At 46.4% G+C, this 12,318-nt stretch overlaps 1 protein-coding gene across 1 annotated transcript in view; it reads left to right on the plus strand.

The window, feature by feature from the left end:
* Positions 1-1,617: 1,617 nt before the first annotated feature.
* LOC104405095 (oligophrenin-1-like) overlaps positions 1,618-12,318 on the plus strand; it is a gene marked incomplete at its 5' end in the record, with an annotated part of 12,982 nt that continues 2,281 nt past the window's right edge. The window contains 6 exons of the mRNA XM_010013732.1: positions 1,618-1,702; positions 2,096-2,154; positions 3,617-3,722; positions 5,231-5,390; positions 9,404-9,551; positions 10,717-11,019. Of these exons, the coding sequence (XP_010012034.1) occupies positions 1,618-1,702; positions 2,096-2,154; positions 3,617-3,722; positions 5,231-5,390; positions 9,404-9,551; positions 10,717-11,019 (861 nt within the window). The remainder of the gene's footprint in view (positions 1,703-2,095; positions 2,155-3,616; positions 3,723-5,230; positions 5,391-9,403; positions 9,552-10,716; positions 11,020-12,318) is intronic.

Genomic DNA, 12,318 nt, shown 5'->3' on the forward strand with positions numbered 1-12,318 from the left:
CTGTGCCTGGGGTTGCCCTGACCCAGGTGTACGACCTTGCACTTTGCCTTGTTGAACGTCATGAGGTTGGCATTGGCCCATCTCTCAAGCGTGTCCAGGTCCCTCTGGATGGCATCCCTTCCCTCCAGAGTATCAACCGAGCCACACAGCTTGGTGTCGTCGACAAACTTGGAGAGCTGTACTACCGTGGGATGGTGGCTTCTGCAGAGAGGCCTTTCCCCTGGTTTGAGGTTCTCACTCAGAAGGACTGGGAGACCTCACCATATGCAATGTATATATTACTAAGGCAATGTATGGCTTTCTGCTGTAAGCTGTTCTGTACACTTAGCCCTGTATTTCATACAAGAGGTACATTGGTGGTAGTCTTTATTGGAGAGATGGTTAAACTCCCTGCATCAGGTTGTGGGGCTCAGCAGCGCTGGTGTGGAGTACATGGTGCTCCTGCACTGGGATCTGGCTAAGACTGTCATGCCCATGGTTCCCATAGGCTCAGACAGGCAGGGAGCCCCTGGAGCACAGGGCAGGAAGCAGGTTCACATTGATATGTGTGCCTTATGCTCATGCCAGCTCCCTGCACAGACATCTGGTACTGATATATTCTGTAAACTATTGTTTTTCACTATTGTTTACTCTGGCTTTTACTATTGTTTTTTATTAAAATGGCTGGTTTGTGCTGATGTATAGTTGTGCCTGGTTCCTGTGGAGCCATATTTCAGACAGCTTTTGGTTATGCTTGCCTGGTGACTAATTACTTTTAGGCTGAGTATTGCTTTTATTGCTTCTTGATTCTCACCCTCCCTGTGAGTAGCTTTGTGGTTTTCTCCTCTGAACCCCACCAGTGAGTGGCTTTTCATTTCATTTATATGCATTGGTCTGGTTAACCACTTGCCACCCCACTGTGTATGAGCTCAGGATGGAAAGTCCAGCACCACAGAAATAACTGCTGCAGAAGGGTTTCATCCTGAGCTTCAGTAAGGAAATAGATTTTTTTTTCTTTTTCCTCTTCAGTCCTGTTTCTTTTTAAAATAACTCATGCAGTTTTTTCCCTTAGTCCAGCCACCCCCATCATCCACCCATGTCCTTCATCATATCACAGGACTTATGCGGTTGTTTGGTGAGGGTAGGTAGGAGCAGTGTGTACCTCCCCGCCACTGTTCCTCCTTCTCTAAGCTACTTCCTCTCCATGCAGCAAGAGAGGATGTTTCCAGAAAAGTGTTCAGGGGAGCAGCTGTGAAGGGGGGATTGGAGCTGAACACTGAGATTATTTTGGATACCAGAAAATTTGTCTTGGATCTGTTGAAATGTTTTATTCTGCCAGTCTTGGCTGTGCTGGGAAAAAACAAACTGTAGAAAATATTCCCTCACTAACTTTTCACCACTGCTTAAAGTTTACCTTGCAATTCTTCCTGTGTCCTTACTTAGCACTGCTCCCCAGCCTTTCCAAAATACCAACACTGGTATTGCTGGTCTGCTTCTTCAGCCATGAGAATCGTCAGTTTTCTTCTTGTGCTGCTGTGGCTTCATTTGTCTCAAAAGCATTTGCTCCCTGAGAGCATGCTATTTATTAACAGCCCCAGGACGGACCTTACTTTAAATCCATTTTGTTTTTCCCCTCAGATCCAAAATGTCCAGGGGATGTGGATCTCCAAAGTGGCGACTGGGACATCAAGACGATTACCAGCTCACTGAAGTTTTATCTCAGGTAGTGCTGCAGGTCTCATCTGCCCCAAGTGGGCAAAAGAGCTTGGGCCTGATCTCATGAAAAGCAGAGTGAACTGCCAGATGTTAACACCTGGCTGTTGGGAGGGGTAATGCGTTGACAAAGGCTTTGGAAAGATGAATGCATTTTTTGGGTTGATTTTGGAGAAGTTCTTTTTGTTTTGGTTTGGTGTTTTTTCTATTTTGAGAAATATGCCAGTTGTGGAAAAACCCCATCCTATGCGGAAAGCTGTTTAAGTAATACTGGCTGGGGGGCAAGATGCGACGGGGAACTGGTGGTGCTGGACAGTGAGCTGGTTTGCCTTTTGGTCCTTCAAGCTCAGCCAGGAGTCGGTCAGTTGCCCTGCCAGAGCTGTTTTCTTTCTGGTTATTGCAGGAACCTATCAGAACCCGTCATGACATACAAGCTCCACAAAGAGTTGGTCCTGGCTGCCAGTAAGTTCTTCCGCCGCGCTGCCACCAGTCCCTAGCCGTGCCCTCTGTGACCAGTGTACATCAAAGTCACTTGACTGAGCTTTTCCAGCCTGACACTGGGTGTCTGGCTACTTTCCCCCATAGAAAGAGGAGTGACCCTCTCTTCTGAGTGCTTTAAATGTGGTATTTCCTCCCTTTGCAGTTATTGCAGTGCTCTTCCCTCCAACAGGGTTTCATGCTCTTGGCGGGTTGGGAGAGCCAGGAGATGTCAACTAACCTGAAATCAGCACCAGTGTCCCAGAAGAATTGTTTCTCAATAGTATTAATATATTTATTTTAAAACCTGTGAGGGAATGGGATGTGCTGTTGCCCTACGGATAGATACTTTCACCCTTTAGGTTGTGAAATTTGTCCTGGAATGTGGAATCCAAAGTGTCTACTAGTATATGAAAGATATTTTTCTGCTGCAGCTCTTGGGACTGAGCCACTACCACTATTAACAGAGGTTAGCCAAGTAGCATCTGTGGAACTGGCCCATCCTCGGCCATCCTGTTGTTATGGCCATTTCAAATAAGCCATAATAATTCTGATCTGGCTGCATCTTTGGAGCCAGTGTGGTGGGATGGAGACTAGAGGGATACAGAGAGTTGGTCATCTCCCTCAGCAGGAGAGTACTGGCATTTGGAAATTCATGATACACTCAGAAACACTTTGGATTAAAGCATCCTTCACACCCCCGTGCCTCCTTGAACTCAACGGGAGGGTAGGAGAGTGCCCACCTCTCCTAAGCTTGGACCTCCAGAGAATTAATATCACTTGTTCTTTCTTGGAAAGGAAAATTTTCCACCACTACTGGTTATGCTTAAGTCCAAGATTTATTAGTTTCGTTACTGGTTAAACCAATGTTGCCTGGGTATGTGCAAAACCATAATCCCTTCCGTACCCTCCCTCAGAATCTCTCACCACTAAGATTCCCAACTACCAACATCCCACACTACTCTTTTCACACTGAGTATTTTACTGTTTCTTGATTATTTATGCTTCTAAGGGTGACCTTTTTGGGGCAGGAACTCAATTTTTTTCCTTGCAAGACATTTTACCATTTTGTTCAGCATCACAGCTCTCTGGGCTGATAAGACACCCAGCAGAGAGGCTGTGCTTTCTCCAGGTGTGCTGGTGTATGGGGTAAGGGTGCAAAGGGCAGGTCCCAGCCATGCCCAGCCTGTTTCTCCAGCCACGCTGGCTTCTTTTCTTCCATTTTCAAGCTTCATTTCTTCCACTTTCCACTTCATTTTGTTTCTCACAATGATTTACCCTGTTGCTATGTAATCTCACTTTCCTTCTGCCTCCCATCGCTGGGTTTGGCCAGGCAGCTGAAGGAGGAACAGCTCCCATGGATTTTCTTTGGCTTTATCTTACGTTTTTACTTTGAAAGTGGTGGGCACAAACTTTTCATTGTGTTACCTTTTCATTGTGTTACCAGAATCCGAGAACTTGGATTACAGGCTGGGAGCCATTCATGCGCTGGTCTATAAACTACCTGACAAGAACAGAGAGATGTTAGAGCTCCTCATACAACACCTTGTCAAGTAAGCAGAAGTTTTTCTCTAAAGCCAGAGTAAGGGGAGTAATAGAAACAGCAGAACAAGCCTTTTTTTTCTGTGTCAGCTTTGCAAAATTATATCCACCACAGTCCCTTTAGCAATTTACTTTTGGACTGCACAGATGGTATGGTTATCTTTGCTACCCACTGCATTAAGTGATGCTTCTCTTCCTAATTGCCACTTTCATCCCCTTTCTGACACACACCATGCAGGGAATAATTTTAACATGAAAATACCCTCTGGCAGCATAGCTATAAATTGTCACCTCTCACTCCAGTTAATACAAACGTTAGGTCTTGAGCTCAAAACCAAGGGAGCAGTCTGTGTGCAGGTCAGAAAGGACCAGGGCTTCCAGAACCAATGACTTTTGTATGACAGGGCTTGCTTTGGACTTTCGGAATTGTTTTCAAAATGGGACTGTTTCAGAAATAAGCAGGAGTGATCTGGGGTTGTCACACCCTGACACTCAAAGTAGAGTGCTTGGCTCTCGGTGCTGTACCTTGTCTTTAGGGCGAGGAGACCTGGCTGGGGGTCCTGGTTCCAGCCTTTTGTGCCCATGTTTGTGTGGTTTTTAGAAACCTTCCTGTGTAAATGGCAGAGCTGTGGTCTGATGAAGCTAACATTGTGCTTGTGGTCAATGTGTTTGTTCCTTCAAGTGTTTATGCTTAAATTCTGTTCCCTCTCCTCTCATGCTGACAGAAACCTCTTTAACACCAGAGCTGCAGGGCAAACCCAGAATTAAACTCAGAATTCATTCCATGTCAGCATCAGAGTCTCTCCTGTGGTCTACTTCTGGAAATAGGTAGTACTCACCTAAGTGGTCAGTACTTCAGTCAGCTATTGGTGCTGCTCTGCAGACATGCACAGTCCTGGACAGAGAGAGCTTTGCTCTTTGAAAACGGTGAGATTTCTGAGAGAAATCTCAGAAAAGAAGATTTGAATTGAACCCTATGAAGAAGAAAATCCTAGCAGCTAAAGGAGGTCATGTAATCATTGAATGCAAGCCCAAAGCTGCACCAGCTACTAAGAAGGAGAAAAAATGACTGCTGTAGCTGAACCCAGGACAGTTTTAATGAAAACTCCGAAGCGTGCTCCCTGCATTCAGTCCTCCTCCTTCAGAGAGTGTGAAAACTAAAGCAAAAGTCAGTTCCGAGTAAATAGGATATTCCAATTTAAATTACTCCTTTGTGTGTATGTTGCACAGATGACTTTTGATTGCAGAATTAACAGAGGAGCTGGGAATGGGAAAGGATCAAATAAAAATGCTGTCAGCATGTTGCTCTTCCAAATGGTTGTCCTGGCCAAATGTGTATGTCAGAGCTAGAGACATGATTTGTCTCTGGAAGGGTTGGGAAACAAATTCTCCTAAAACAAAATGAAGAAAATTGAACCACTGATTCTTACTGTATCATTTTTTAGTTGCTTGGAATAAGATCAGTTTGAAGAAAACCAAACAAACTAAACCCTATTCCTTCTTTCCCTCCTCTCCACAGTATATGTGAGCACAGCAGAGAGAATCTGATGTCACCATCTAACATGGGGGTGATATTTGGACCTACCCTCATGCGTGCACAGGAGGACACCGTAGCAGCGATGATGAACATCAAGTTCCAAAACATAGTGGTTGAGATCCTCATCGAGCACTTTGGGAAGGTACAGGCAGCAGTCCCGGGAGCAGCGCGGCACAGCTTCTGGCTGCTTCATCCTGTTCATGCAAACTGTTGCTGTGGCAACGATGTAGAGCTCTTGCTCCTTCTTCCAGAGTCTCCTTAGGGACTGGGATGATTTTATATAATACACTGTTCTGAAATGCTTCAGAAGGAAACAAAGTGTAGCAGGTATGTTTCTTGCTATTGCCTTTAGCTAGTTCTGAAGGACACCCTGAGTCTAGGATCTTTTGTTTTTAAATAAGAGGAATCTTTATTGGGAAAAAAAAGCAAAACACCAAAAACCTTTTCTATGCCTGGACATTTCAGGACTTTATGCTTTCCTTTGCTGAAGACAGGAGCTAGACCAGAGCATAACTGGTTTCAACAGGCACAGTCCAAGATGAGACACTATACAATACAGGGGAGAAAAACCCAAAGCAGACAAGTATTGAAAGGTTGATGAAAATAACTCAGCAGTGCCTACGATCTGTTGGGATCCAGGCAGGCCTGGGGAGAGGAGCTGCTGCCTGGGGTGGAGCTATCAGAGAAGACTTGAGCAGGCAGCAGGTCCTGTTGTGTGAGGCAGAGCTCGGCACAGGGTAGTGCTCAGCATGGGGCAATGCACCCTGATGAGGCTCCAGAAGCACCTGCCTTTCACAAGACCTTTGCTGAACATTTTTGTGTGAGAGCATTGCCTGAGTGCACAGCCTGGCTTAGTTTGCTGTGGTGGGTACTGAAAATTCATGTGTAGACAACAGCTGCTTTGTCGTGTGGCATTTTGTTTCCTGTTGGAAAGCAGAGATTTCTGCTGTTTCCTGTGTTAGCGCTTTCTCCTTGTACTATCTGATACAATCGCTTTGGGTTTTCAGGGTGGCTGGAGGATAGGTGGTTGTATGTTAATATTTAAAAACTTGAGCAGCATTTGCGTTCTGGTCAGCATAGCAGGGACCAGATTTCTTTCCTGGTAACAATGCTAAGTTCAGGGGAGTGAGTTTGGTCCTTCAGCTTTTTGTAATACTTTACAGAATGTCCAAACAACCTCTTATGTCTTAGAGTAGGGAAAGCCATCCTTTGAAGAATGGTGTTTGTTTGTTGTGAGGAGGTTGGGGTAGCGCTCTCAGCAGACAGGGCAGCACATGTACTGAAGTGAAGCTCCCTTTTTGGGAAGAGGAGGCCAAAACTGAAAGAGTAAGGTTCTTGGAAAAGCAGATGTGGATTTGGAACAACCAAACAAGGACCAGATGCGTAGTGTGGGATTTGATTGTGGTGCTCAGGATTGAAATGAGAGAAATGGAATGAAAGAACTCGGAGAGGCTTTTGAGCATCCACACAAGAAACTCATGAAAAACACAAGCTGGTTTCTTTGTAGATCTCTGTGAATGTTTTTAATAAGTTCCCACAGCAAAACAGTGAATTGCTTGTATTCTGGGATCCTCACACAACTTGCTGAGAGCTGAGCCTCTGCCTTCGCTATTGTACAGCCCGTGGTGCAGGCTGAGTCAACGCATCATCTATACTGCCGCCTCTAGGAGATGGAATTAAATCTTTAATTAAGCCAGATGTCTCTTTGCTTGCTTTTAATTTCTTCAGCCATAAGGTTAAGTTAGTAACATTTATTAGATTGAGCTTGTAAGTTCAGCTTCAGAGCTGGAAGTGTCTTCAGCTCACACATGAGCAAACACTTTAAATGAGTCTGAAGGAAGAGGGGAATATGGTTTACATGGTGTGATATGAAGACTCTAAGGACAAAGAAACTATTTGTGAAGTCTTAGTGTGTAATTACTGTTTCCACAGCTCATATTTCAGTTAAATTAAATAAGTTGATGATTCTGGAAACGCCTTCTTCGCTGTGCAAACCTTCTAAATATGAGACTCTGTCAATATCTTTGTACTTTCAAGTTGTTTAACTTGGATTTTCATTTAGAAGGCAGAAGCAAAGCAGAGGCTGCAGCCACATCTTAAGAAGAGTAGTTTGCAGTGGGGTTTAGCATGGGTTTCAGATGTGGAAAAGCATCTTGTGAAAACAGCATTCTGTGGTATCTTTATAAGCATCCATGGAGAACTTACTCTTTTTCTTTTCAAAACAATATTGGATTCTTGTCAATATATAGGAATGAGGGTGATGTTTCAAAAACATGGCCCTGCTGCAGGTAATCATTTGCTATTTTAATAATACATGAGCTGCTGCTTTTAAATCATGGGCTGTTTCTGTCACAGCAAATTCCTCCGAATCCAGACAGGGGGAATGCACCCGACCTTGTATTCTGGAGCAAAGAAAATGTAGTACCCCTGCAAAGGGCAGAGCCCCTGCTTGGCATTAAGCATCAGAGGTCACCAAATAGGGAACGAAAAGCAGTTGACATGACCCATTTTGGGTCAGCTGGGTCTTTGCCCTTGATGTGTTGTTCCTCCTCTCTTCAGGCACAGTAAGTCAGGAGCAAAGCCTGAGTAACAGTACATGGTATTTGTACTGAGCCTGCTGAGGGGAAGCCTGGGCAGAACAGGCTGGATGCAGTTCAGGTCTGCCCTTGCCCAGGTGAGGAGCCCTGTGCCCACCCTCACTGTGTTACACGGTCCCTAGTCTTCAAGATCAAGAAGGTTAAAGGGGGTTGTGTTTTTCTCTCTCAGCCCCATTTTGATTTTCCAGAACTGCTTTTTGGCTGGGAGAAGAAAGAATATGCTTTTGATTTGTGTTACCAAAATGTCATGCTTAATCAAATCAGAATGTTGAATTTCTTCATTTTAAAATTTTTATGAGTGACATAATAAAATTGTTCTTCCATAACAAAGCATGCACTGAGAAAGCAGCGACCCTGCTTGTTGGTGAGACTGGCACCTGCGCTTGTCCTCTGAGCTTGGGCCATCTCCTGCTGACAGCAGGAAGGGACTAGCTCCATCATTCTTCCAGGATGGGCTGTGTAGCCTCTGGTCTCAACAACTCATGCCAGCCCATCCACAGTAACTGACTCTAAAGCCTGATATAAATTCACTTACTATTCATTAGAAAAACACAAGAGCACTTGGGTTTGGTCTTTAATGTGGTGGTTCAGATCTTCAAGAAACTTCCTTGAAGCTTAATTCTTTGTCATCTCTTAAAAAAAAGCTCTGACAGAAGTAACCTCTAAATTAAACCCAACCAAATAGGTGCCATATCACCAGTGAGAAAATGAGATAAAACTCCTTGGCATCATTGTTTTTATGCCAATATTTCATCCAAGACAACTTCATAGTGCCACACACTTCGTTGTAAGCCAAGAGCTGAAGGGTTTTTAGCATTAAATCTAATACAATTTGTTTGGGTGCTTTCCGTAGATTATATCAACTCACTGATGTGGAAATCTTGATGTTTCTCAGAACCTGTCAGCTTCAAAGCTCCCTTCTTCTCTTCCAGGATAAATTGCTTCTACACGTTTTGTCTATATTGGCGATTTTACTGAATTCATTAGTTTAGAGCTGCAGGAGGTGTGCAAGGTGCAGAGCAGGCAAAAGGAAGGCCGACAGCGGGACACATGTATGGATCTGTAACTAAAGCAGTGGCCCTGCTCCAGCCCCAGCAGCTGGGGCTCTCCCGGGTGCTGCTGATCCTTGAGGGCACCATCTCTCCCCATCCAGAGAGGCACGGAGCTCATGGGGCTGGAGTAAACGGCTGTGAGGGCCTTGCCAGGTTCTTGTGGGCTGTGGTTGGTCAGTGTGGTTTGGAGCAGCTTTTCCAGCCCTCTGGGGTCAGCCAGGGCTGTCTTAGGCCACAGGCTAAGAGAGGAGTTGGGCGGCCCTTGGCACAGGCAGCAGCTGGGTCTTTGCTCCTGATGTGGTGTGTGCTGTCCTCAGCTGCCCGGCACGGCATGGTGCTTGGCTGGGGATGGGGGGTCTGAACCTTACACTGCTGGAGCTATGAGGCCGTAGGGAAGGTGTCTGGGGTGGCCACCATCCCTCTCTGTGCTGGCAGGTGGACCTTCGGCTGGAGGTGCAGCAGCAGCCCCTTCGGGTCAGGCCATCTAAATGTGTCTGTCTTTACAGATCTACTCTGGCCCACCAGAAGATACCACGGCTCCCCCAGTGCCTCCTCCAAGAGTAGCTGCCCGGCGGCATAAACCCATCACCATTTCCAAACGTCCTCTAAGGGAAAGACCCGTCTTCTTCGGCGCTTCTGTAGAAGAAAGTGGAGGTCAGTCCAACTGTTCACTGGTGCCTTACCTGCCTCTCATCCCTCCTGTTTCTTTTAGCACCTTTCAGGGAGCAATCACAGGACTGCACTTCCCAGTGCTGTAAACACAGCAAGTTGTTCAGCGAGTAAGGAAAGCAAAAAAGTCCTCACAAATAGGCTGCATCATCTCACAACTCAAACTCCTTGGGAATTTTTTTCCCATTACTTGCAGCATTCTTTGTTAGCTAAGCTAAGAGGTTTTGCTTCAGAGGCAAAAATGCAAAGTGATGCAAGTGCAGCTGAGGAGCAGAGGTGGTGGGATGAGAGTGGAGGCTGTGTGCTGCTGGAGCCCTGTCCCACCAGACCATAGCAGTCCTGAGAGGTCCCTGCTGGTTGTATATCTAGAGCAAGAACTTCTTCAAGACCCAGTGACAGTATTTTCTAGACCAAGTACAACGCAGCTGTTAAATTCATTTGATTGTAAGGAAATACTGAGTCCCTTGTTATCATATTGAGGGCACATCAATGTAAAATCATGCTTCTCTCTGCACGCGATCTGCTGTAATTGTCGTTGCAGGCTGTGTCCGTGGTCACATCGTCAGAGACAAAGTCTTTTCCGCTGTTACAGTTTTTTAGAGCTTTGATGATGTTTTAGGCTTAATGCTACAAGTGTATTTTTTGGCACTGTCAAAACACGATTGATGCAGATTGCTCATGGAAATCACAAGACTGCTCATGTAGTAAGAGACAGCCTTGCATTTAAATGTTTCTCCCAACTGGGAGCAGAAGCATTAGCATTAGATGCAAGGCTGCAGAGTGCAATCAGTTTCATAGCAGTGCTTCTGCATCCCCTGCCTGAGCCTCTAGCACAGCAAGAGGGATGAGTTGAATGATTTTTGGAGGGATGTAAAAGCATGCTACACAACTTGTCATGAGCAAGAGCACTGGAAATTTAAAAGGAACCCACAAGTATATTCTGTGATACTGTTTCAGCTTTCTTCATGCCTCAGCATTTGCATGAGCCACTCGCTGTTTGCGTTTTGCTCAGGGTGAGGGTCTGTCGATCCCCCACCACACACGTGCTTGTCTCTTGGTACCACAGGAGCTTTGTGGCTCTGGGGCACAGACCACCATGCCTCCATGCTGCTTCCTAACCCGGTGTCTGTCTGTCCTGTTGGCTCCACAGCAGACCGGCACAGCCAGACCCCCAATGGCAGCAGCAGCAGCACGGAGGTCCCCAAGCCACTGCACCGCAGCCGCCTGCCCGCACCCCGGCTGGGGGGAGAGGAGCCGGGGCATCCCCCTACTGAGGGCCGGCCTCACCCGCGCACCGAGGCAGAGGTGGGGAAGATGGTGGCCAAGCTGCAGGATGGAGGAGTGAAGGCAGCCAGTAAGGCAGCCAACGGTGTGGTGGCCAGCCCTGCCCTGAGGACCTCCACACTCCAGGCCAAGAGACCTGCTCCCCGACCAGGGATATACGGCAGAGAGGGTGAGCGTGCGCCTGGGGCCATGGTCCTAGGTGAAGCAAGGCACAAGGAATGCCATTCTCCTGAGGAAAGATCAGGGCGCCGAAAGCAGCCTTCCCCATTGTGCATCATGTGCTGGGTTGGCCAAAGTGGGTGGTGGGCTTCTCGCCTTGAGTCCTCTTGATGTAACTCAGCAAGAGGGATTGGGAGGCCAGAATAGCTTGACCTGTGGGCACAGGCCTGCAGACCCAGGGTTTGATCAGGTCTTGGCCTCCTGGTTTGTCCTGGTTTATTTCAGACAGTGGGTACCTTTGTTGTGTTGCTTACTGGGGGTGCAGCTGCTGCCAGGTTTCGAGGCAGCCTGCAGAGCTGGTGCTGGTGCCAGTGCTGTGCTTTCCCTGCTGAGCCCATCAGATGCCACCAGCATCAGATGAAGTCAGGCTTTCTGTGCAGTAGCTGAGCCTCTTGTGCTAAGCTCAGCCTAGCTCAGTGGACTCAAAATTGAGGCTTGAGTAGCAATCTAAAGACCATTAAACCCAAAGCAATTTGTATCCAGTCTAACCAGCCGTAAGCACTCTGGATTGTCAGTGCTTTCCTCAGCAGGATGAGGAAAATGGCCAAAGTCATTTTCACATTTTAATTTCTAATGGTTTTGTCTGTCAGGCTGCCTATGACGTAGTTTCTGGTTTATTGAGGCCTTACTGGGAATGATTATTTCAATGGTTCACTTGTTGGTGTTAAATATAAATAGTTACTATTTGTATTCTAATAAGCTTTGTAGAGACACCAGAGAGCTGTGCGCAGGACAGCACACATTGCTGTAACAATGGGTATTTGGTGCTGAGCTTTATAAAATACTCAGGCACTGGAGGGAAGGTGTTGGGTCACCAGGGGTGTCAGGTAAAGTCTGACACTTATTCCTTATTCACTTCACACTTGAAAGTCTCAAAGGATGAAGTGAGTAACAAGGTTGGCTGAATCTTGAGGAAGACAAGCCGCTGAGACAGGAACTTCTGTGAGCAGAGCAGAAGACTGGGGAAGAGTACAGATAGTGCCACTGTCTGAGATAAAAACTCAGAGAAGCAGCAGCCACAGACTGCAGGGATCAGCAATTTGTGCTGTTCTTGCTTTTGAAGAGCAGCACTGCACAGGTTTTGATTAAGAAAGCTTGCCATTCTCAGGCAATGTCATCTTTGCAATCAGCAGCTATATCAAGTTTGTCATCACGAGGTTCAGCATCAGGCCCTCTTTCTAGTGCCAGGAAGGCTGTGCTGGGGCAGGCAGAATGGGAACTGCCTTTTTCTGGGACTCTTTTCCTAAAT

The sequence above is a fragment of the Nestor notabilis genome, unplaced genomic scaffold (genome assembly GCF_000696875.1).
Source record: "Nestor notabilis isolate BGI_N333 unplaced genomic scaffold, ASM69687v1 scaffold7230, whole genome shotgun sequence".
Classification (NCBI taxonomy): domain Eukaryota; kingdom Metazoa; phylum Chordata; class Aves; order Psittaciformes; family Psittacidae; genus Nestor; species Nestor notabilis.